The following is a 24,066-nucleotide window of genomic DNA, read 5'->3' on the forward strand; positions in this document are numbered from 1 at the left end:
GAAGATTATTTCATATTACCCGTGGTAATGAGCATATCAGTGCGACCAGGGCGTTGGAAGCGATCGATACCAAGATGCTCCTTACCATCGCGACCGACATAGATGCCAAAGCCATACAAAGGCAGCTGACGTTCCGAGGGCGGAGCAACAATAAGACGAGTGACGAGGTCAGTCTTACTCCTGGGCTCGCGCAGGATTTTATCGGACAGGAGAGGTGACTGATAAAGATAGCTCATCAGATCAGCCAAGGTGGTGATATCGTGTGGGAGATAGCGACGACGACCTGGCCAGATTGCCACGAAAGATATGGCATATAAGCCACAGAAGCCGATCAAAGCGTAGAATGCTGGAAGAAAGGTAGCAATGCGGATTCCGTCGTGAGAGGGGAACCAGAGGGCGATGAAAACGCCGCCGGCGAGGATGGGGATGCCGATGGATAAGAGGCTCATGAGAGAGATGAATGCGACTTTGAAGTGGCGGTTGATGATGGCCTGGATGGTGACTTGGAACGGATATGAGGATGGGTAGGAGAGTAAGATGCTCCGTTCGGCGGATGCGCCGCTGGGGGATGAGAGCTCGGCATATGGCTGGAGGGCTCGGAAGTATACGTCGACGGGTTGCCAGGCAAGGAAGAGGGTGTTGCCGATTAATGCGGGAATAAAGCTGTATACAAAATTGGAGGCGGAGAATGCGCTTGTCGATGGGAGGGTTGGAAGTCTAGGAGGGAAGCCGCTCACGATAGCGTTGTTGATAAAGCTAACGGCGACAAAAGCGACGAAGAGGGCGAAGACGATGATAATCCAAATAAATACCGGGATTTTGCGAAGGAACCAAGGTGTCCAGCGATACCGAGCAGTTGGCGAGTATAGGTGGTGCTCGTTTGGGTCATTGGCAAGTTCACCGTTGTGCTCAAGATCAAAGCAAACCTTGGCAAGTCCGTTTGGCTGATTCTCTCGACTTTTGCCAGCCTGGTGAAGAGATGGGGTGCGCACGGGAGCATCTACTTCGCCGATTCCGTAGAAAATCTCGGTCTTGCTTGAGAGTTTCCAGTAGCCCAGTCGGAGGACTCGGGGATCAAGGGATTCTCGTACCGAGGGGAGCGTCTCGGAATGCTCGAAGTCGTGGAGGATGTTCGATCGCTGAATGATCGAGACCAAATCTGCCAGGCTAACGGGATCCCACATCAAGCCAGACCGACCACGAAGGAAACGGACGAAAAGCATCATCAGACCTAGAGTCAAAACACCATATAATCCCACCAATGTCCAGCCCACAGATTCAACTGAAGCCCATTTCCAGACACCTTCTCCGTCGATGATATAGTACTTTGCCTGGAAAAGACAACTGAGGAGAGGGATGGCGAAGAAGTTTGAGAGCCAAATTGTGAACAGAGAGAATCCGAACAAGGCCTCACCATGTCGGAAATGGGAAAAGTCGGGAAAGACGAAATTTTTCGAAAGGATAGGTAGGCGATTCATTACTAGGCCTTCCTTCCGCTCTGCTGACATCATAGAAAAAGGTGCTATGCGATATACTGCCGCCTGAATGACGAATGACCAGATGATGATGGGCGCAGCAGCAATCTGTGGTAGGAACTGAAGCACAAAATACCTCGAGTCCCCTTGACGGAGGTAGTTCCATAATCCGCCCTCGCCACGGGACCAAACATTGCAAAACAATATAGCCGCCATCATGGCCAGACAGCAAAATATCGTGAGTGCCAAAGCCCCCGGTCGTAGAGCAAGAGGCAAGTAGTCCAAGGAAGGATACAACAAGCTTTGCTCCGGCGCATCAACGGCTGTGAAGGACTCGGGGTCCACTGACATTGGCCTTTGCGGCAAAGCCTGTGGTGAAGGAGATGTATACGATGGTCTCACTGGAGGCGTGTCATGTCGAATCGGGGTGCGTGTGCGGGTGAAATAACCGAGTCCCTCATCCCATACAAGTCTATCAGTTGGATAGTCACTTGTCGTCGTGGTGGAAATAGAGTCTGTCCTTTGGACACCGCGAGCTCTGTCTTGGGTGATCTGATCGATTGCAAACCGGACGTATGGTGAATCATCCAAGCCTGGGGTTGGAGCTGGTCCCGGGTAGTCACTGGGAGATCTGTGAGAAGCCTCGTTTGATCTTGACCCGTTGGATATGGGACTGATGTGACCCGGTCTGTCTTCTACGAACCGAACTGTGCTGGACGTTGGTGGGCGTTGAGACTCGCGATCTTCTTGGGCAAGATTTATCTGCGACATGGCGGGTGATGGTGCATGAGAGTCTGGAGTCCTGAATCGCATGATTGTTGCTAGACTCTCAGGACTAGAAGGAGCTCGATCTGAGAATGAATAGTAGTCGTCTGATGCAGCCACAGATTGTTGAGATTCTGTTCGGGCAAGTTGCGGCTTGCTTGCTATATAGGAGTCAGTTGACTTGAGACTTCTGAAAGCTGTGCGATGTCTGTAATTAAAAAGACAACGGGGGCGGGAGGTCTTATATGCACGTACTGTTAACGTTGCGCAGGCTGAAGTTTCTCGTCGGGTTCGTCATGCTGGCTGGTTATTGATCCCACGCGCAACTATAATCAATCTAGAAGCATTCCTCGACGCCCTTGAGATCCGAAGGGATTTTTTTGAGGACCAGCAATCGCTGCCCAGCGGGTTTTTGTCTGCCATCGTGCTGGGGTGACGTCCCCCAGCCACCCCAGCCACCACGTCGAGCTTTGCACTCGACAAGCCAATAGGGATGGATTAAAATAAGGATTTTCAACTCAGACACTATTAATTTGATGAATCACAGTCAAAATGATATCGAATCAAAATTCGAGGAACAATTTTGGAAATGGTTGAGTTGTTTCGCGGCCCGATCACCAGCACATCCATCGCCTAAAGCTTGGCCTTTTTGCGATCTCCCCAAGTCTCACCAGGTCTCACACCAGATCGTCTTCTGTTTTAATGTTGGTGTTTCAATTTCAATTTCAATTTCAATCAGCAATAATCTCCATGGTAACAATTTCAACTATAGTCCTGTATGTCTTGCTAGACCCCCGACCTACAATGTAACAATCTGGACTCTTCTGCCTCGCATCTCCAGACGAGTTCCACACTGGGTCCTAGGCAATAATTGCCAACAATTGCTACCCTAGATGACTGCTGTACGCAATACACAAGCAGGGTGTGTCCCAAAAATTGTCAATGGTCCCAATTCAATGATGCAGTGTGGTGTTCCAATTGTTTTTTCTCCCTTGCTGGTATGAGTGGCTGGAACTAGGGCTTCGCGGGCCGAACACCACATAAAAGCATAAGGCTGTATCCAGGGGAGCATGAAACATATGATCGAGTTCAATTTTACTTTATTAGACATTGTTTGGGATACTCCTATTCATCATGATTAAAAATATTTATGGCTTCTAACTCAGTTGCCATGGATAAACAAATTTGACAGATACCATCCGCTATGAATATGAATGATTGGTTCAAGGGATTTGGGAGTTGAGAACCACAGTGACTATATACTATGTAACATGGGTAATTATTCCGTTTGTTATCAGGCACTGAATTTGAAAGTGGCCTGGCTCTACAATAATCACAAGTGCTTCCCTAGTTCTGTTTGAAGGTTGCCATTTACCACTTGGGAAAGCTGGCTTATAGGTTCTAGGTCGATCAGCTGCATTTGGTGGTCTTGTTAAGTTCCTTACCTATTTAAATTTCCAGCATGTCGTGGCCATTTACTAATTACTTGGACTAAATCTTTGTTGTAGCTGGGTATACCTGTACCAAGCACATTGTTTGCGTGGAAATCCGACAAAGGAGGTTGAACGTAAGTGCTTTCAACTTGACAATAAAGGCCTACGTACTGACATCCTAGATAGAAAGGTATGGCTCTGCTCTAGTTCCGCAGATTCATATTTAAAAGTATTTTCTGGATATTACTAAGCTCCTTGCTCTTCTATATATATATTGTCGGCAATACTAAATAAGGAGCCTGAATTGTAACATATCGGGTACTTCTAGGGCTATAGGCAATTTTGTGAAACCGGCTTGCCCCTTGAACTGCTGTGCACACCAAAGAAAGTATTTTGATGCAACTAGAAATGGTAAAATACAAAATCGGATTAAAAATTTGAAAGCCGCACCGATGAACTTGTTGCACTTAGGTCTTCTAGCCGACAATCGCTTGGATTATTGGCCGCGAAGTTATAAGTTGAGAGAACATATCGAGAGTCAACATGTTCCAAATATTAATTAACTTCTTTCAAAACCACTGTGTGGATGTATTCAAACATTGACAAACAAGGACTTTACCAAGCCATTTAGAAATCCCCGAAACTACTGAGAAAGAAGAAGTGCTCTAGTAGAACTATAGAGCTAATTAAGGAGCAGCCAAAGAAAATCCACTTTTATGATGGAAGAAAAAGGTATTTAGTAAGAAATTCTTATTTACCCCGCATCTTAAGTCGTTTGTTATAGAGGACCCTTAAAAAGGATTTATCTATAACGTCTGACAGTCTCTACTCAAGTAGCCGAATCAGCTTTAAATCGGGATTCTCTGCAGCCAATTCCCCTCTAAGCTCTCGATCAACAACCCCTGGGCTTAAGGTGATTGACCCAAAAGTCCCTAAGCCCACTAGGTACAGCAATAGAATTGAGCAATAGGCTTGTGATGAAGCTGTCGCCGGGTCGAACTCACTAAGTCTCTCTACCACCGATTTCGACACCAAAAAGCACAATACGATCCAATTCCCCTGCCTCAGACCTTATCAGAGGGTTCGCCATGAGTGCTAAAGAATTCCTCGCTGACGTCGAAGGCGGCGTGGTGTCGGTGGACTGCCACGAGAAAGTGCTGCGGATAGCATTCATCTATATGGACGAGGGGCTGTGTCTCGGCAGCGGCATCTTTGATGTTGTCGAGAAGCTGCACGCGCGTGGATGGTCGTTTGGCGAGGGCGAGTTGAGGTTTAATCGGTACGTTCCAAGGTTATGTATAATCCCGTGGGTAATAGCACTGTACTGCGAGTATAGATACTAATAAATCACAGTACCCTGGATATATTCTATCTCGCCCAGCTCACAGCGACCATCTACCGCTCCACCAACCAACTCGAGGACGACTTCCCTGATGATTTCCAGTCCTTCTACACCACACACTACGCACTCCTCCACTCCTCCGCATAGCGCTCTTATTACTCTACTGCCTTCCTTACCCAGCGCACTACAGCGCGCTTCTACCGCCTACCTGACCTCCAAGACCTACCCGACTCTGATTCCCCGTTGACGCTGCCACGCCAAAGACCCCCCCGCATACGCAATGAAACTTCCCCGCTGGGCCTACAGCGTCGCGCGCACACACCGTAGGCAGCCTTCCCTCCCGCTCGCGACTCTTACTAGATTAGCCCTTAGCACGCTCGAGACGAGTATCACACGCCTACGCACGGCACATCCTAGTGTGCCGCTCTACTCGGAGACGCAAGCGCACTTCTGGCTTGAGTATATGGGGCTCGGTTCCCCTAGCCAATCTGGCCCAACCAAGGTAGTTTCCCGGGAGGCGTGGGGCCCGAACAACTTCGGGATACTAGTCGCGCAGGGAGCGTATGATGTATACGCGTGGGAAGCAAAGTACTCGGCGCAGCTGTGGCAGGCGAGTGAGGCGAGGAGGGATGTTGTTGAGCCGGATATGGATGGCGTGTGGAAGAGTGAGGTGATGTCGTGTGGGTGGCCGGATGGTGGGGTGGGGTGGGAGGCATGGTGTAGGGGATGGGAGGCAGAAGTTGGGAGTGAGGAAGAGGTAGAGTTTTTGGCTGCTGTTGCAGTGGAGGAGACGGCGGGGGTCAAGGCGGAGGTGGGTGAGTTGGACTTTATAGTGCGGTCGCATATATTGGTTGGGGTGATGCGGGCTGCGGTTGAGGGGGGCGGCAGAGGGATGTCTTTCTGGAGGAACTAGAGAGAGGGATGGTGGGGACAGGGAGGATTGAGGAGGGGAGGGCAAATAGGTGGCTTAGGGAGGTCTTGGGGGTCATGGAGCCATACGTGAGGATATGGGAGGGTGTGTGGCCTGCTGCAGAGGAGGGGAGAGGGGAGGTGCTACGGCGGATCTTGGTAGATAATGGGCAGCTCTTTGCAAGGTGGAAGCTTCCGCCGGGTTTGAAGGAGTTCAGTTTTGCGCTAGGTCCGAGGGAGTGGAAGTGACAGGCATGTGTCTATTCAGATATCCATGTCAATAGTGAGGACTAGGTATATGCATAACCTGGATCATCATGCTAGATGTATATTGTACGCTAGCTTAATACAATAAACTATATTGGCTTTTTCCTCGTCGACTACGCTGAAAGAACAATCCGGGCACTGAGTGATGTGTTTTGGGGTCTCGAGGATTGCTTGTCTCGTTTGCCTTTTGGCGACGGCTTTGCTTGTTCATTTATCCCCATGAAGCTAATTATATAGCTTATGGTTTTCTCTACCTTCAACAATATCTCCACACGGTCAACCAGGACTTATTCTTATTTCTCGTCCATTATGGGAAAGTACTCTGTTCATCCAATGTATGTCAGTAAGAGGTAAGTCCAACACACTTAAGAGCCGATAAACACCCAGGAAAGGGAAGCAGGACTTGCGCATATTGCCAGCACCTCCAATTCCAAATCTAACGTAGTGCTCTTGAAGACCAGATGTCGACCGAGTATCCTGGCCCCCACTGACACGAGAGTTCTCCAATGACCGCATCAGAGTTACTCTGTCAAAGGTTTCCAACGGTTGCCCCTCCTCATCCTTAGATTTCTGGTATTTCGGCCAACTAAAAAACCTCCGTAGGCAGCGCATGTTGTTTCGCAAATAGAATAAACGAACAACTTCGGAGCGAGTTCATCAAGTCAGTCCTCTAGGCCTTGATATCTTAATGGGCTCAACTTACCCTTGGCTCAAGGCAACCAACAAACTTAAACGACTTTTTGCATAACCCTGTCATATTCGGGAATGGGAGCTACCTAGGTAGTTATACCCCTAGCTAGACAGTCCCTTGCCGTGATTCACACGCTGGGTTACGCAGACACTGTACGACTCATGAAGCTTCAATTTCCCCAAAACGTCAGAATACCTACGGTTATATTGAGATAGGAAGATAGAAAAACCTACAAGATATCAGTATACATTAAAATTTTGTCATCCTTTGGGGATAGATCAGTCACACATTTGGAATTTGAGTAAAGTGTCCATGACTATTACTGATAAGGACATGCACCTAGGTCCAAGAATTGTAACTCTATTACGATGTGTAACAGCATATCCCCGTGGCTTTTGGACGATTTATCAAAATCCCAAGAAATCAAGATGAGGCCTAGAGAACTTCCATTCTATATATTTAAAACTAGCGTAGAACACTAATATTTCTAGGCGTAGCTTTCATTCTACTAAAAGCAGTTTCTCAGGGGTTAAATAATGTAGTGGTGTGTCCGGACTGTAAGTGGTCACACTACTGTGATACAAGAGTGAAACCCTACCTGGAAGGTATAGGTCGATGAGATCACAAGTTTAAGCTTATTGACTTGAAGATATCAACTTCGTTCAGGCCGAGCCTGTGCAGTAACTTGCACCAGCAGGAACACATCAACTGGCCATGGCCAAAGGCGATTAACCTTATCTGGTCTCTAGCAAATGGAACGAAGTTTGACAATCGGGTTAGAGCTTCGAGGTGGAGACTGCCTGTTTCATATTAAAAGTGGAACTGTGGGCCTCCAACGGCGTTAGAGTCCGGTCCAAGCGTTTTCTGGGGGCCGAATTTCGCGACTGAAAGTAGAAAGTGTTGTGCCGCATTAGTGGATCAAACGGTGGCTGGCGAGATTGCGAGTTCTGTTTGAAGGGTGTGTTCATTGATGGATCACGACATGTGACTTCATAGGAAACATTTTCAAAACGCGGATCTCGTTTCACCACGAATAAGATGACGTTTCTGAAACTATGCGCATATCTTAGTCCGAAAAGAGAAATGAGCTTCATGGGTCACTTGGTAGCAAAGCCAGGACCCAATCGAACACGGCAGAGAAAAAAGTCTTGTTTCCATCGAACAAACAAGGATTCAAGAAGTTGGTAAATTAGCCAGCAGACATAGCCAATGGTCATGGGTACCAACGGAGCTCGATATTGGCCTCGCCGTCCAGAACTACTTCGACGCCAGGGCTTGGCAACCTGTCCCGATGCGGCACTTCGACCGGACAGAGCGAATGAGAAGGCAGAACAGCTGTGCACCATTAACCCCGACATTCCACGGAGGGGAACCGTGCAGCAGGCATCTTGTTTAGCCTCACGTTGGATTTTCAAGGGGGCATTGAAAGAGAAGATCCAGATGATAGGAAACTTCACATAATAGAGAAATGATGAAGTAATGTAGATGGAGTAATGTAGACAGAAAGTCAGACGTGGAAATAGAGTCGGATCATCTGACTGCTGCCTGAGGCCAGACATCCAAACCTCCTCTCCTCTCCCCACAAGACTCTCTTTCCCCCCAATGGCTTATCTGCACTCTTGTCATTCCTTTATTCCTTTATTCTTTTGATTCTTTAAATTTCCTTTGGTTCTTAACTTCTTGGCCTCCCCCCTAATTTGCTTATTTTTTTCCTTCTACTTCTTTGCCTTGAAAGCTTTTGTTTCGATCTCGTGTTCAGATGTTTCCTGCCAATGCGGTGCTAGACCCTCAACTCTTACGTCGCGTGTGCCATTAGGCCATTGAAAATAATCGCATATTTTGTTTCTATCTGATTTCTGCTTTGGCCTGGAAGTAAACACAAGGTTGACTTCCAGGGTCTCCCCTCATCATGTTGCTCAAGCCTGCGACACCCCTCACCATCTTGCTGCTGATCGCATTTGTGCTTTTGCTACTCTCATGCCTTTCAACTCCTATTGTTAAGGGAATTCCTGTAGCAAGTTTCAAAGATGTCGATTATGGTGTTTTTGGATATTGCAAGGGTGACACCTGCACCGATATCCATGTGGGATACACGAGCAGTAAGTCTCTCCCTTACGTTTCTGCCTGCGCTCTGCTAAATTTCATGCAGATGATATAAGTAGCACCGGCAATGACTTCAATCTCCCTTCCGGTACTCGGGAGTCCCTATCTGCGATCCTCATCATCCACCCAGTCGCCGCCTTCTTAACCCTCATCTGCCTCTGCCTGGCGATCGCGGCCCACTTCCATGCGCCCTCCCACTCGCCGCGCTTCCTGTTGGCGCTCCTCATATTGTTGCTGCCAACACTCCTCGTCACTCTCCTCGCATTCCTCGTCGATATCTTGCTCTTTGTGCCACATCTAGGATGGGGTGGTTGGATTGTGCTGGTCGCGACCATCATCCTCACCTCTTGCGGAGTCGTCACCTGCGCCATGCGCCGAACCCTTGTCAGCAGGAAGGCGAGGAAGCGCCGGATCGCGGAAAATGCTGAGATGAGCGGGGAGAACTATTACAACCGACAGAATGGCACTGTGGCTGTGGCCGCGGCCCCTATTCCGGCTCCTGCCGAACCCAAGGAAGCCTTCATATCGAACTCTCTCAACTCCGATTCGGGCCCAACATTCGCATCCTTCCACACAGATACACGCGACAGTGATGACGATCGCACACCTCTCAACTCGCGGACACCAATGAGCGATATCCAAGCACCTCCGGACCATCGCGGTGCCCCCTATGGCGCTGCGCAAGATGAATTCGCCAACATCCCGCCTCACGGACCGGGCCAATATGGCGCTGGTCCGGTGTCACGGAATCCCTCCGATCCGCGCATTCGTCCCCAATATTCCGATGGTAGTATGGGCTCTCGAAGAGGAGGGGCGCCGCCTGGCTTCAACGGACGTGGGCGGGGTGGATATCCCCCCCCGAGGTGGACGCGGAGGACCTTACATGGGACCTCCTCGCGGTCCTTCTCCCGGCTCCCGGGGCGGATACGTGGGGCCGATGCTTGGCCGTGGAGGTCGCGGTGGAATGGTGCCACCTCGAGGACCCCCAGTCGGCTATGGACCCGGTCCAGGCGACCCCAACGGCGGTTTGGACGCATACGGTCGACCTGTGTCGCCTCACATGGAAGACCCTTACAACTATGGGCGACCGGGCCAGACGCGTCAGCCATCTCCCGGGCCCATTGGCATGGCCGTGTCACCGGACACGGTAGGTCAAGCCATTGAGATGACTCCGCAACATCGGCCGCAGTACGATATGCATGAGCCCACTCAACCAATGAGCAGTGTACCACAAATGCTCTCAGCTGAAATCAACAGCCCCGTCCCTGAAAGCCCAACAAGCATGTACAGTCGACCTGGGTAAGTCAGATGTTACAAAATACGTCACTAAATTGACCACTGACCTTCTATCTTTAGTTCTTACGTTCCTCCTCGCTCGGGCTGGACTGCAAATGATCCTCGTACATCCCCGCGGCCGCCGGGACAATCTCTGCAACCTAACAACGGCGGACCCAACTACTATGAAGACGTGGATCCCCGTTTCGCTCATCGACCATCGCCCCCCAATGACTCTGCTATCCCCCCATCCCTGACACCTGGAGCTGGAGCTGCTCACTGTGCGTACTCTCACCTATCACACGCGCTGGCGGAGCCTTGCTGACTTTCTTGTAGTTTAATGAAATCTATTGGCTTCCAAGTGTCAATGACGCTTGACACGATTCTTCCACCTCTTCTACGCTTTGCGATACCCTTTCTTTTACTTTACTTCTCTGGCTAAATTTTGATTGGAATTTTTTCTCACTTACATGGAACACTCGGTCCTTTTGAGGAATGGAGTTACGGGTGGGCTTTTTCTCTTCCCATTCCTCCACAAACGCTCTCTCCCTATGGACGATCACTCGACGTCTCATCTCTTGTCCTCAAACATCCGCCACGAAATAGTGGCGTGAGAACGAGAGGTTTTTTTTTTTTTTCCCGTACTCCGCCTGAACTTTGATGTATAGCAGCAGGCGGATACGATGTACAGAACCCGATCCCCGAGATCTCTGGATTTATCTGAGATCAAAAGCACTGGACACTGCTACTGATCTGATCACCTTTTTACCTTCTACTGTGTACCTTCTTCCACTGAGTGGACAGTGAATTTATTATACTCAATTCAACATACATTTCTGTTTCCCGGTACATCTGGCTTTTCCTCGACTTAGTTCTCGTACGTTACATGTCAAACTCTCGGGTGATTTTACCATTACGATCGTACTTTCCCTGCCAGGGCTCGAAGAGCCAGGGTATCCCTGATATCATGTTCAACCAACGGAAAGCCGAACAATAGACCCTGGCCACCGTGCATCGCTTGAGGTAGAATAACAACAGAAAGGAAAGTGCGCCCAAGAGTACTGCAATATCACACCCTAAAATACTCTCTATCAAATATGTTGAGCATCATTCCAAGCATGCATGTTTACTATTTGCTAGTTTGCTTGTTTGCTACAGACTAAGCCTTTGTTCAGATGGTTTTAATAGGGTATATGAACCCCTGGGTTTCAAGCATTAATAGATCATGATTCTTCTTCTACTCCCCTACTTGGTAGTAATCTATATACAACAAAGTATAACTGTCACATCGGTTGTGGCTTATTATGGTATTTCTTCATTGCTGTATTGAAAAGATTATTCTATGGCCCCTGGGAGTCTTTCATTAGTCTGCACTGGCATTTGTTATATTCATTTTTTATAGACGAGAATGGCCATCAATGCGGTGACTGGATTGCTACTGAAGATCCTACCTCGCTTTTTTTTAGTTTCGACTTCCTCAACAAGCACCTTGCTTGCATACATAGTGCAGGCCGAGAACAATAAGAAACAAGGTATCACCCCCTCGCCCACGACCAAGATGTGGGACAAAATAACGAACTGACGACCCTGATTACATTGCAAGACTTTCACTCCAACTTACACCTAGCTAGTGAGATAAACCCTTGTCCCCCACGTTTCGAACACCGAGCTAACAAATATAAAATGACGGATACTCACCCTTTAGCTCGAGGAGCTCCCAAAGCTGACTAGCCGAGCAAAGGATGTGCGGGCAGCCTTAGGCCAACTCATCGGTCATGAGGCTCATATTGGGGAGGCGTGTGTCCCCTAGCCCGTGGAAATGATCCGTTAGACTCTTGTCAGCTCGTTTTCTTGGCCGGTTTGGGATTTCAGTGGTCTTGGGCTTGTGATTGTTGTCAGAATTCAGGCGCGGATAACAAATTCTCCCTTCGTGAGTCTTTCTGGGTCGGCTTCTTTCCGTGTGTGGTCGCCAAGGTATGTAGGCGCACCCGGCAATGTTTCCAATACCCCTCGTTGGGTATATGATCTCCTGTATCGGTTCCAACCAAGCAGTGTTCTCATGAAGGAGCCCAAACTGGCCCGTTACGTGATCGCTCGTAAGCCTATCAAGAAGGACACGCCTGATGGGAAGGCTCCGGGTATTGGAAATGGACGAGGAATTGGAGTATGTTAATCGACAATTGCCTCGCATGCAGACCAAAGAGCGTGAAGATGCCATGCCCGAGAGCGAGATCTGCAACCTGGGAACAGAGCGGCTGAGCATTTGGAAAGTGGGAACTGGGATGTTGGAAGTTAGGCCACCTATGATGTGCAATGGTTGGTTCCCGGATACATCCCGTATACCCTACCTTTGATCGAAAGTAACGTGCATCCATTCATTCATAGAACCGTTTCTCTTTGTATTCTATCAATACAGCTGTAAGATCAGTCTTTCATATTCGGCCGAAGCGGATGTCGATTTGGCTTCAGATTCTGATAAGAAGCTAGGAGAAGAGAGATCCATGAAACTGTATTGGAGGTCTTTGCTGCTGGAGAAAGGGGAAAAGAAGAAGAGGGAGAGGAGACTATCTAGCTAGCAGTCCTGTCAAACAGGGTCAGGTGACACTGATCCTACCGGATTCTGTCTCTCATTTCTTACCTAGGACAATAATACTGTCAGGAGGGACTACGTCGAAATGGATGGTAGAATGTGAAATACTTGATTGAGTAGAGAGTTGCAGAAGTTAAGTTGAGAGCTATGAAATCTGAGAGATACCTCAGTCAACGGCGCTATCATTTCCCTTTAGGGGCGCCAATCATATCACAGTATAAATAGCTATTTCCATTCCAACTTCTTCGACTTCTTCAACAATCACATTGCTTGCTTACTGCAACACAGAACCCACAATCAACAAGGTATGACCTCTTACCCCATGGCCAAGATTCGGGACAAGACAGTGGGCTAACTACGACTCTGGTTACATTACAGATTAGACATCATTATCATCTCTCGAAGCTACAGCGAGCACCCATTTAACAACTACATTAGCTACATCTTTTCAAGTGAGACTGAACCCATTCTCCACCCCACCAAACACATATCTAACAAGTATAAAGTGGCTGACAGTCGCCCCATTCTCACACCCAACGATGAGCAACTTGAGGGTCTAACAAACCTTACAAATCGTGCACATAGGCGAGCCCAGGCCCGCAACGGCATAGATGAAAAGATCAAGGAAATTGTGGGCGAGAAGGAAGCTATCATGGCCAGACATCCATATTGGTACAATACTCATCGAGTCCAGTTGGCGAATATGGACAGGGAATTGGCGTTTCTTGAGGGAGAATTAGACAATTTACAGACCGAAGATGAAAAGGATGCCGTTAAGGAGTGGGAAACATGGAAACAGGTCATTTGAGGCAGAAGGTGGAACGGGCATTGGCAATTTGATTCTCTTACATCTATCTTACAACTAGAATTCGTTCACCTCACTTTGCTTTTAGATTTCCCTCGGTTTAGCATATGCAGAAGTGGATAGATACATAACAGTGTCGAACATATTGGTTAATGGGCTATCATTGTCCTTGAACAATACTCAGGCTTGGGATGCGGTAACATCTTCAATAACCTCCAACTACCTCCATCGCACATACATTCACTCCAGGAAGATCCGGACACAACCCAAAGAATCTAGATCTTCTCACAGTTTGGCGCGGGGTTTTTCGTAACCTCAAGTGCCTGAATTGGGAATGGGGTGTTGTTTCGCATCTCCCATTGTTGGATGCATATCGTTCTGCGTTATTTATATTGACCGTAAGCACGATGTTGACCTGTCCATAACATTCGTTTAACCAGAACTTCACATCTCTCATCATCTTCGCCGGGGTCTCTGAGTATGCGACCTCGACTACGATAGTCGGGAATTTCCTGTCGAGCCCGGAATGATCCGGGACCCATCCACAATCGGGACGTTTCTTCTTGTTTGAACTGCCTCGAAATAAGGCTGCTCCTATGCCGTCAAGCGGGTAATTTGGATTGTCTGGTTCTAATCATGTGTTGAATAAACGTGTGAAAGCAGTGATTCCTACTGCATGGGGTTGTGACTCCGTGATTTTGATGAGAAGCTCGTTAATAGAAGGGTAATAAGCCTCCCAAGACTTTCTGAGGGAAATTTCTTGTGAGTTCGTTCCTTACCTGCCTCTTTGCATATTTGAACTCTTTATCTGTTGAGCAACCTGTAGAACTAGATTGCTACTGTGTGGGGAGAAAGCAGAGGAAGAATCATTAATTGATTAAACTAGAAATTCAGGGGTTTATATACCCTGGTAAACCATCTAAACTATGCTAAATCTGTAGCAAACATGCAAATGGCAAACATACATGCATGGATTTCAATTTGTGTATTGAATATATAGCTATGATCTTGAAATCTTCCTTCTTCAACTACTCTCTCTACAATACAATACAATTCAGATTCAGTTCAGATTCAATTTACTTTAGAATCCCCTATACGCATTTTAGGGCGCATTGATTTTATCAACCTTGTAATCTAATGATTGACCTTCATCAAGGTGCTCTTCCATCTGACGTTCTTCCACCTGGTGATCTCCAACCTAGTGCTCCTCAATCTGGTGCTCTGATCCACTGTATGTGATACGAGATACCCGGAGAAGGTCCCTCTCCCGGCATAGGCCCATCTCGTAGCACGGACTTGTATTTGATCTAGCTTTTTTCTGTAGGTGGACTAGCTGTTCCTAGCCATTTTATTGTCAGCTTTCCGTTTAAATGTAGTTGTGTTTGTAGCAAAGGGATTGAAACTCACTGGTCAAACTATACCGTATTGGACTCTTGATGGTTGTTACATAGTGAAATCAAGATGATCAGCGGAGGAATAGGGTCGTCGTTCACGATCAGAGCGTTGTAGTGAGTTCGATGGTGCTTCGCCCCTTTGTCGTAGTCCTTGTATTGCCCCAGGAAGTGACTATCCGACTTGCGTAGGTGACTGGCCATCTAATCGGTCCTCCAGCTCTATGATGTTGATCGAATCAATGAGTTCTGCCCATTTATATTACAAGAATCGGTCTACCGCTTCTAGGTGCTCGGGCGAGAATAGGTGTTGGTTGTTGCGATATACTCGTAGTAGCCGTTGATACTTCGTAATCCGCGTAGGATTCTTGTGCGCGCGAGCTAGCTGAATGCTTCGGACCCGTAACTGAGTGAGTTGTTCGTCGTTGGTGGCTCCCTTGATGGGGCGATTGTCTGCTATTTCTTCTTAGTTAGCTTTGTGTTTGGAGTGCGGTTAGGAAGAGGGTGTATCTCACTGATTCCTTTAGGACTCTTTTCTAGTGAATTATGGATGGTAGACGCTTTAACCTATAGGACGTAGTGCCAGTTAGCGTTTTGTCAAAAACTTCAGCAATACGCCCAGGGAGTTTACCTTTGGAGCTATTTTGAGGTGACGAAAAACGAATGGATCGTTGCGGAGGGTAAGAGGAAGGAGTATTGGGGATTTTGAATAGCAATCGAAATTATATAGACGTCTTTACAAGGAAGATAGGATTGTCGCCTCAAAATGGAAAGAGTCAGGTTGACAAATGTATATAAGTGCAATGATATACTAGCAATGATAGATACTAACCAATATAGTTGATATGAGTATATATCCATCACCTTCTCTATATGTTAAACGAAGAAAGATCTAAAAGCAAAGTATGCGAGGAAGTTTCCAATTGTGAGATAGATAGTTATGAGTTGACAAAGACCCTTAACAGAGAGAAATAGACAATCCAAAGTTCAGATGGTTTTATGAACACCTTTATCACCCATTTCATCTCCTAGCAGCAGTTGCAAGTACCACCATATTGAACAGGTTACCGGGAACATTAGAATTAATGATTGGGTGAACTGTTCCAAGAACCAGAAAGGGAGACGGATGATCACTATTAGCCAACTGGCCGAAGTTTGTTACGCCGATAGCTCAGGGGAAGGTAAGATGATTGCTATTGGTAGCAGGCCGCGCTGCCTAAGAGGGGCAGCGGGCACGTGCTGCTGACTAACTAACTGTGTTACGTAACATCTGCCGCCGCCGAAAGGCTCGGCCGCCCCGGCCGCAGCGGGAAAATGCAAAAAATATCAAATATCAAATGGGCAAGGTGAAGCATGGCTGCACGGAGCAATAACGAAGAAAGCAATGGCTGTTGTGCATGTGTCATAAGGGGGAATGTCAATGTGTAGCAAATATCAATGTGCAGCAATGATGTAAGCCTTCCCTCCATCGTCCGTACGTGTGTCCGGCAAGGAGTCATCGGCGCAAGAAATATTGAGAGGTGTCAATTGAGCTTCGTCTCCGTCCTAGCTGGTAGCAGCTTGGCCCATTCGTTACGCAGCCGTCTAAAGATGTCGATCGCTGGGCTGTCGCTCTCGTCACTGCTCACTGCTGCGGAAAAAATGGGTAGGCTTTGCGCAAAGTGGATAGCGTCCCTGATGTGTGCGGCGTCTGTTTCGGTCGCCATGCTCGACAGCTTATCGTTTATATATGTTGGTAGTATCTGTTGCGTTGTACGCTGGAGCAGGGTTGCCGCGTCTGTGTCGGTCATACGATTCTCACCGGCGAGGCGTAGGAACTGTAGGGCTTTCTTGCTCGCCGCGCAGCTGGCCGCGAGTGCTTCCAAACGGCTTGCAGCGGTCATCAGGACCGGGAATGATTGGGCTGCTTCTAGCCTCGCGAGGTTGTAGAAAGATTGGAGGGTCGCGATGTTTTGCTGGGTTTCGGTCCGAACTTCGGGCGCGGGGATTATAGTGGCTACATAGATACCCCTGATACAATCAGCATGAATCGATACCACAGCCCTACCAGGACAGCAATAATAATTCACCGACTTACGGATTATATCCAGTTTGACAAGGCGAGCGCAGGATATGGAGTTGACGGTGTCAAAAGCCCAGCTGACCTCGAAAGGAGAACGAAAACGGTCTATCATGGTGTCCCTGATGCGATTCGACACATATTGTCAATGTATCCACGTATATACCAGAAAGGCTTGAAACTTCTCTCGCTGGAACTTCCCGTTGTGGGTTTCCCTTGAGCTGGTTGGCGTGAGCTAGTCTTCCCGTACTTCACCAGCCTCCCCCAAATTAAGTTGGCGATAAGACCATCTTGTTCCTCCTCGACAGACAGTCCACCCATCTCTTCTAGGAGATCCTGCATGAGATGCTCTAAGTCCTATAGAAGAGTCCCTATCGGGAGCTGATGAGGGTATGGTTGTCCCATGATATCTTGCAAGGTCTGCATAATGAAAGAGGCTTCTGCAAAGATCCGCTGCCGAGCCTCCGCTCGGAAACTGGCACGGACTCGAATCCGTGTCAACATTTCAAGGTGGTCATCGCTGATAACTGCGATTGGGCGCGTATTGTTTGCCACTTCGTTTTGATTAGCATTGTGTTTGAAACATAGTTTGCAGCCGACTGTTAATGGGACGTGGGATTGACTTACTTTTTATGGTTCTGAATAGCTGATCCGCGCGTGGTAATGGGGAGTTTCGCAAGTAGTGTTGAGGCTCAGCGCGTAAATCAAGCCGAAGCTGTTTCTTTTTGGCTGGATGCTTTGTTGGAGATGTTGCTTCTCCTCGAAGGGGTTGTACCTTGTTGGATTTGGTAAGAAAGTTGTGACTGAGGTTGATTGATTCCAATCGCTCATCATTATGCTGCTCAGCGGACAGTTTGCCCAACATGTGCCGACGGATACGCATGAGCCTTCCCTTTTCGGCCACCAGTATCTGGTAGTAGTTTTCGACCACCCCCATAGCAGTGTCGACACGGTTAATGGCTCGAGAAATAGTGTGGTAAATCAATTCACGTCTTTCGGCACGCTGAGTAGCCCGCACCCGTAATTGGGTGAGCTTCTCAAGTTGTTCATCGTTGGGAACTGGAATGGGACGTGGTTCGGCCACTGTGCACTTGTCAGCTCGGTGTTAAGAGGACAATCCAGAATGGGACATCTCTCACTTGCTCGAAAAGGTTGGGTATCTTGAGATGAATGTGAGAGATGTACTGGTCTTGTTGAATCTGTAAAGTGACCTGTATTAGCTTATTGTCTCGTGACAAATCTCGTGGGTCGAAGGAATCATACCTTTGGTGGATTTAAAGGCCCAAGGTAGTTGTCAGATGAAGGGGAAGGGGATCTTAAATATAAATGGTTTTCACGAGAAAGGTGCGATTATCACAAGGGTAGGGTCACCACCTCAGGCACAACCAACCCCGCCAAGGCTTACGAATTGAGGGAAATTTACAATATTAGGTCATACAGACAGTGAGGTGAAATTAACCGGAAAGTTATATTGAATAGAAGGCCGAGTGGGGAATGATGTTAATGAGAAATGAAGCCAAAGTGAGGTTTGGGGATTCGTAGGAGTTGGGGGTTATACTAAGGAACGCAAACATATTCTTTCCTCTACAGCCCAACCATAGTCCTCAACATATTCCAGGGTCAACGTTTGGACTGCTCTAGAGGGCATATAATGTTGCTGGCATGGAAGCCATGGGATAGGCTAGGACAATGAGAGTTTCAGCTACGTTGATTCTTTAGCATGGCGGGTCAACGATCTCTCTACAGGGTTACTTTCATTTATTCTTATCAAGTCCCATTTGAGTGAGGAGTGTACCTGGGCCTCGTTGAGGGATGGAATCCACAGATTACCCCACCCTTAAGTCTTACTAGGTTCGTGTTTAGACGTGATCGAGGGCAGGCACAGATGACAAGGACATTGATTAACAGAAATATTGGTATCTGAGGATCCCTATGCTGCTGGAACTTCTCTCGCTGGAACTTCCCATTGTGAGTTTCCCTTGCGCTGGTTGGCGTGACCTAGCTTTCCTGTGGTTCACTAGTCTCCCCCCAAATTAGGTTGGAAATATGGATAGCCTGTTCCTCCTCGATACATAGTACACCCATCTCTTCTAGGAGCTCCCCCATACGCTACTCTAAGTTTTATAAAAGAGTGAGCTGATGAGTGTATGGTTAGTATATGATGTCTTGCAACACCTCTATGATAAAATAGGCTTCTTCAAGGATATTCTGTCGAGCCTACGCTCGGAAACTGGCATCGACTCGAATCTGGGTCAACATTTCGAGGTGAGGATTGCTGATAGTTGCGATTGGGTGCGTGTAGTTTGCCACTTCGTTTTGATTAGCATTGTGTTTGAAACATAGTTTGCAGCCGACTGTTAATGGGACGTGGGATTGACTTACTTTTTATGGTTCTGAATAGCTGATCCGCGTGTGGTAATTTGGGGTGTTTGCAAGAAGTGTTGAGGTTCAGCGTGTGAACCAAGCTGTCTTTCTTCGGCTGGATGCTTTGTCGTAGACCTCGAAGGGGTTGCACGTTGGTAGCGTCGGTAAGAAACTTGTGAGTGGGGGGTTCTTTGAAGTGAGGTGAGGAGAGGAAGGAAGAATTAAGAAGAGGAGATGGACGTCAACTTTAAATAGTAAACGCTGGAAGGGAGAATTCACTTTCACGAGGAAGGTGCAACTGTCACCTGGATAAGGAAGGAGAGAAGTAAGAGCTATATGAACGGGAAGTAAGAACGAAGCGAAATTTAACCCATCACCAAATAGTCAGGTGGGGAATTTCAAATAGCAATTTCGAGAGACAATGAAAGTGTTTATTCCAACAGTCAGTAGATTGGACACCATATTGTCTTCTAGCAGCCGCCAAACCAAAGGGTCATCAACTTTACTTAACAACCTTGACTTTCACTCCTCCATGGTAGACATGCGTTAATAAAGGTCACTATTTGTACTTGATGGATGGTACATATAAAGGAACTAGCTGGCGATATCTCAGAGATCACATATAACCTATGGGCTTCTATGAACTCTCAAATTAGCATCGTGGTATTCCCATCAAGTTAATCGGTGACGCACTGATCTGGGATTGCCATCTAATCTATATGTTGATTGAAAGGGCTATAAGCCCGTCTCGGCGAATGAGGCTCCGTCTGGTGGGCTTGAAACGGCAGTTGTCAGACTTAAGTATACCTCGGACATGAGATACCACCGATTTCTTACCAGATCATTTTGATTTCCTATAGGCTTGCTATTAGCGGTTGCTGCTCATCTACTTGAAGGTCGTATAGGTGCCAATTTTCGACAACGTGGAGCATGAACCCAAAAGTCTACCCAAAATTTAGACACCCACCGGTCTGGTCCCTGGAGCCGTGTACTCCTTCATACCAGGGATCCGCCGTCTCTTGGAGAAGCAGCTGTATTCTCTGTTCCATGGCGTACAGGAAGCAAGCAGTGAAAGTTTGATGATGGGTGTCGGACAATATGTCTTGGGCATCGTGCATCAAAAGGCAAGCCTCCCCGATATTTCTTGTTGGATGGCTTCCCGCGACTCAGCTCGGTTTCTAAGACATGTGAGCATCTAGATGCTCGTCCGAAATTGGCGATATAGGCAGGTTGTTATTCACTTTTTCCTCGTCAGCCTTATTCTCGAAACGTGATCAGAATCGGGTGGGTTAGTGCCAAGACACACGGTCCACATTCCGAGGAAGAACAAGCAAGAAGAAAGGATGTCTTGCCAGTTTGTACGAGTAATCGCGTTTGCACGAGGAAACGGCGACTACCACCTGACTCAGGAGTCTAGCGAGGCTCCCAGAGTTCTTCCCTACTAGGAACACAGAGAGCATTCTCGGCATATTCGCGCATAACTAGCGAGATATAGTGATAAATATAATATATAGGAAGTAACGCGTAAAATGATATTTGATAGAAGGGGTGGTGTATGAAGACGTACAGGGGTCTGAGTTCAAAACCGCTTTTGAGGGCGGGTTTATGCCTTGATGCCTTAATTTAGAACGGCAGAAAGTTTAAAATACCTGAATTTCTATTAGCCGTGCCAAGCGCCCAACACCAGGTTCCTGGTGTTGGTGCGCCCCACCAGATACCAGATTTTCACCAGATACCAGATTTTCACCATTGTATTCACTTTTCGTCAATTTTTTACCTACCCTACCATGTCGAATTCAATTGAAAACACTAAGGATCGAATCCAGTATGCCGTCAAAGCATACCATCAATCTACTAAGCCTAATATCGCCGGGTTAGCCCGTCAATTTGGGGTTTCAGCCGACCGTCTTCGGGGCCGGATTCGTGGCCGTATCTCTTATGCCGACCGTGCTAAAATATCGAAGGTATTAAATCCAATTTAAGAAAAGGCACTTGTTAATTAGGTTAAAGTCCTAGATAATGCGTATACCTCACCTACCCTAGAAATAGTTAAATATGCCGCTAATTCTATCTTAAAAAAGGCTAGTAAAGATCGGACCGCCGTAGGCTATAACTAGGTATACCGTTTTATTAAAAGACTACCCCTAGATCTAAACTATATTACCTAAAAACCTAAAGAAAAAGTAAGGGTTGATAGTAAAGATTATAGTGCTTTACTCCTTTGGTTTAATAGGCTTACCGAGCTTATAAACCGGTATTAATTCCTTCTAAATAAGATCTTTAATTGGGATAAAACCGGCTACCGAATTAGTAAAGGTAAGTAACGAAAGATTATTACCTCTCGTTCTACTAGTAATATCGCTAGTAGAGGTCAATCGGAATCAATTACCGGTATTAAATACGTCTCTATAGATAGCTAGTTGATATTACCTTAGTTTTTATCTAAAGGTAATTCTTATATAGAGGAGTAGTATAAAAATATTACTACTACCGATTTCCGTATTAAACCTACCCCTAAAGGCTTTATCGACGATAAAACTACTTTTAAATAGCTTTTATCCTTCTACGAAGCTACTATTAATTTAGTAAAAAGGGGTAGGCTACGGCTTCTTTTAATAGATAATTATAGTTCTTACCTTACCTTCGAATTTATCGATTTTTATACCTAACAAAATATTATTCTATTCTATTTTATATCTTATATAACCTACCTTTACTAACCGCTTAATAGCTAGGTATTCTAAAGCGTTAAATATCACTTCCGATCGATAAATAATAAGATCGTTATATAGGATAGAAGTATAAGCTAAAAACGGGATTTTTTCCGGATTATCTAGAAGGTTAGGGATAAAGCTTTAACCTAAAGAACTATCCGATCTTCCTTTAGATCTAGGGGAATCTAGCCCCTAGATCTAGAGGTAATTCTTAGACCCCTCCGGCAAGACTATATAGATCTTAAAGGGCCCCCCTTCGGTTTTTTACGCTATTACCCCCCCTAGATATCTCTAGTTCCGTTACTAACTCGCCGCTAGATATAATTAAGCGGGTTAATAAGCTTAATACTAAGCTTATTAAGGATCTAGAGCAAATCGAGTATATATCTAGGGGTATTAAAAGGTATATCTAACGAAGTATAGATACAAATATACTTTTAACCTAAGAGCTAGATTTAGTAAAGGCTGCTTTAAAGAAGTCCTAGGCCTATAAATCAGCTGCAAATCGGCCTAAAAATAGGAAATCACTTCTTAGGTCGAAAGGTAATATACTATTACCTATCTACGCAAATAGGATGATAGTAAAAAGGTAGGACGTGGATGCTAAGAAGCTATAGCGGCTATAGGCTAAGTAGGCTAAGGCTTTAGAAGTGTAACAACGGGAGCAAGAAGCTAGGGATTTAGCTGAAACTAAGCATGAAGCTAAAATGGGAGCTATATATAGGAATGGTCTAACTTGGTATACGGATAGCCGTGGGAGTTATTTGTAAATAGTATTTTAGTGCGTTGAGAAATTGAAAATCTGGTATCTGGTGAAAATCTGGTATCTGGTGGGGCGCACCAACAACCGGAAGGTTGTTGGTTTTGCTTGGCACGGCTACATGTGACTTAGTAACCAAATTACCCTGATTCTACTGGCGTTTACAAGTCCAAAAAAATGAATATGATTGGTCGATGTGCATAGATGACCGGTAGAGATAAGTGTCAAAGTGCAGGGTTGCATACATGGGATGATACAGATTATGTAATCAAGCTTAGTCATTACCGCACAGAAACAGCAGTTTCTATTATGTAGAAAATGCAGAGTTCTCCATATCAGCCCTGAGGTGCATACATTTCAATACGTCAGATTTCCACAGTTATGAGCCCGGTTTGCATTTCAAAACCTGAGTACTAGTCGTCGGTTCGAGACCCAGGGTGCGCAAATGAAATAGGTTCCCTTACCCTTGCAGAATCCTGTAATTCGCGTCCGAGGGAAGAAAAGGGGACGGAAGCGCCCTACCCGGAGCGTTTGAGACAGACTAAAAAAGGAATTGTGACGCAGGCGGAACCAAAAATCATGAAGACGATAGTATATGAACATGTTACAGGGAATCCCGACAAAAGTCGCCATCCACTGGGGGGGTGTGTCAGACTGGGATATGGCCTCCCTAGGCCCTAAACAGGAACCGAGGTTTTTGTTATGGTCTAGTGGAAAAGACGCCGTATTTATTCCCACAATAAGATTAGACCAAATCACGTGAGTGGTGCGGGCCCTATGTCTGGATACCTAAATTCGTACCGCTTTATAGACCGACAGTGTACGGTAAATTGTTAATACATCAACCTGCCTATATGGACATTTCTGCTCATGGTTGGGAGTGGGAATTTGGCGTGGTCGATCCACTGTCTCCTTGTCAGCTTTGTGGTTAAACCGCGGATGGGAACACTGTGTCGCTGGGTGTGCCTCACTAGTTTGGGTGGTAATTGAAGATGTGCACATGCTCAATCGCCGTCAAGGGTCCTCGAATTTCTGGAAGAGGAGCGCTCTGGCTGCCTTGTGCTTTGGTTCGCCTAAGCGGAAGACATTTCCTGGTGCTCCGAGAGCGCTATTAGTGTCTCGA

The 24,066-nt window shown here is 46.7% G+C and overlaps 10 protein-coding genes across 10 annotated transcripts; 5 read left to right on the forward strand and 5 right to left on the reverse strand.

Moving 5' to 3' along the window:
• Window positions 1-5: 5 nt before the first annotated feature.
• Window positions 6-2,538, reverse strand: N7516_009758 (DUF3433 domain-containing protein; the record flags this gene model as incomplete). Its single annotated transcript, XM_057222477.1, has 2 exons — window positions 6-2,401; window positions 2,496-2,538. 2 exons carry the CDS (start codon window positions 2,536-2,538, stop codon window positions 6-8), a joined length of 2,439 nt encoding a protein of 812 aa, XP_057069698.1.
• Window positions 2,539-4,761: 2,223 nt separating this feature from the next.
• On the forward strand, window positions 4,762-5,162 carry N7516_009759 (uncharacterized protein; the record flags this gene model as incomplete). Its single annotated transcript, XM_057222478.1, has 2 exons — window positions 4,762-4,952; window positions 5,027-5,162. 2 exons carry the CDS (start codon window positions 4,762-4,764, stop codon window positions 5,160-5,162), a joined length of 327 nt encoding a protein of 108 aa, XP_057069699.1.
• Window positions 5,163-5,295: 133 nt separating this feature from the next.
• Window positions 5,296-6,173, forward strand: N7516_009760 (uncharacterized protein; the record flags this gene model as incomplete). Its single annotated transcript, XM_057222479.1, has 3 exons — window positions 5,296-5,680; window positions 5,798-5,830; window positions 5,893-6,173. The coding sequence occupies 3 exons, from the start codon at window positions 5,296-5,298 to the stop codon at window positions 6,171-6,173; spliced, it is 699 nt and encodes a 232-aa protein (XP_057069700.1).
• Window positions 6,174-6,484: 311 nt separating this feature from the next.
• N7516_009761 (uncharacterized protein) lies at window positions 6,485-6,803 on the reverse strand (the record flags this gene model as incomplete). The annotated part of the gene is made up of 2 exons (XM_057222480.1): window positions 6,485-6,513; window positions 6,557-6,803. The coding sequence occupies 2 exons, from the start codon at window positions 6,801-6,803 to the stop codon at window positions 6,485-6,487; spliced, it is 276 nt and encodes a 91-aa protein (XP_057069701.1).
• Window positions 6,804-8,097: 1,294 nt separating this feature from the next.
• On the forward strand, window positions 8,098-8,343 carry N7516_009762 (uncharacterized protein; the record flags this gene model as incomplete). The annotated part of the gene is made up of 1 exon (XM_057222481.1): window positions 8,098-8,343. The coding sequence occupies one exon, from the start codon at window positions 8,098-8,100 to the stop codon at window positions 8,341-8,343; it is 246 nt and encodes an 81-aa protein (XP_057069702.1).
• Window positions 8,344-8,791: 448 nt separating this feature from the next.
• On the forward strand, window positions 8,792-10,601 carry N7516_009763 (putative pH signal transduction protein PalI; the record flags this gene model as incomplete). The annotated part of the gene is made up of 5 exons (XM_057222482.1): window positions 8,792-8,981; window positions 9,032-9,718; window positions 9,777-10,284; window positions 10,342-10,541; window positions 10,597-10,601. 5 exons carry the CDS (start codon window positions 8,792-8,794, stop codon window positions 10,599-10,601), a joined length of 1,590 nt encoding a protein of 529 aa, XP_057069703.1.
• A 1,718-nt stretch (window positions 10,602-12,319) lies between these two features.
• N7516_009764 (uncharacterized protein) lies at window positions 12,320-13,658 on the forward strand (the record flags this gene model as incomplete). The annotated part of the gene is made up of 4 exons (XM_057222483.1): window positions 12,320-12,424; window positions 13,139-13,155; window positions 13,229-13,302; window positions 13,357-13,658. The coding sequence occupies 4 exons, from the start codon at window positions 12,320-12,322 to the stop codon at window positions 13,656-13,658; spliced, it is 498 nt and encodes a 165-aa protein (XP_057069704.1).
• A 1,195-nt stretch (window positions 13,659-14,853) lies between these two features.
• On the reverse strand, window positions 14,854-15,250 carry N7516_009765 (uncharacterized protein; the record flags this gene model as incomplete). The annotated part of the gene is made up of 2 exons (XM_057222484.1): window positions 14,854-14,950; window positions 15,072-15,250. The coding sequence occupies 2 exons, from the start codon at window positions 15,248-15,250 to the stop codon at window positions 14,854-14,856; spliced, it is 276 nt and encodes a 91-aa protein (XP_057069705.1).
• Window positions 15,251-16,569: 1,319 nt separating this feature from the next.
• N7516_009766 (uncharacterized protein) lies at window positions 16,570-17,220 on the reverse strand (the record flags this gene model as incomplete). Its single annotated transcript, XM_057222485.1, has 2 exons — window positions 16,570-17,056; window positions 17,120-17,220. 2 exons carry the CDS (start codon window positions 17,218-17,220, stop codon window positions 16,570-16,572), a joined length of 588 nt encoding a protein of 195 aa, XP_057069706.1.
• A 242-nt stretch (window positions 17,221-17,462) lies between these two features.
• N7516_009767 (uncharacterized protein) lies at window positions 17,463-18,753 on the reverse strand (the record flags this gene model as incomplete). The annotated part of the gene is made up of 4 exons (XM_057222486.1): window positions 17,463-17,704; window positions 17,733-18,195; window positions 18,245-18,304; window positions 18,664-18,753. The coding sequence occupies 4 exons, from the start codon at window positions 18,751-18,753 to the stop codon at window positions 17,463-17,465; spliced, it is 855 nt and encodes a 284-aa protein (XP_057069707.1).
• Window positions 18,754-24,066: the final 5,313 nt, after the last annotated feature.

The sequence above is a fragment of the Penicillium verrucosum genome (genome assembly GCF_028828655.1).
Source record: "Penicillium verrucosum strain IBT 35672 chromosome Unknown utg000004l_segment0_segment0, whole genome shotgun sequence".
Taxonomy (NCBI): domain Eukaryota; kingdom Fungi; phylum Ascomycota; class Eurotiomycetes; order Eurotiales; family Aspergillaceae; genus Penicillium; species Penicillium verrucosum.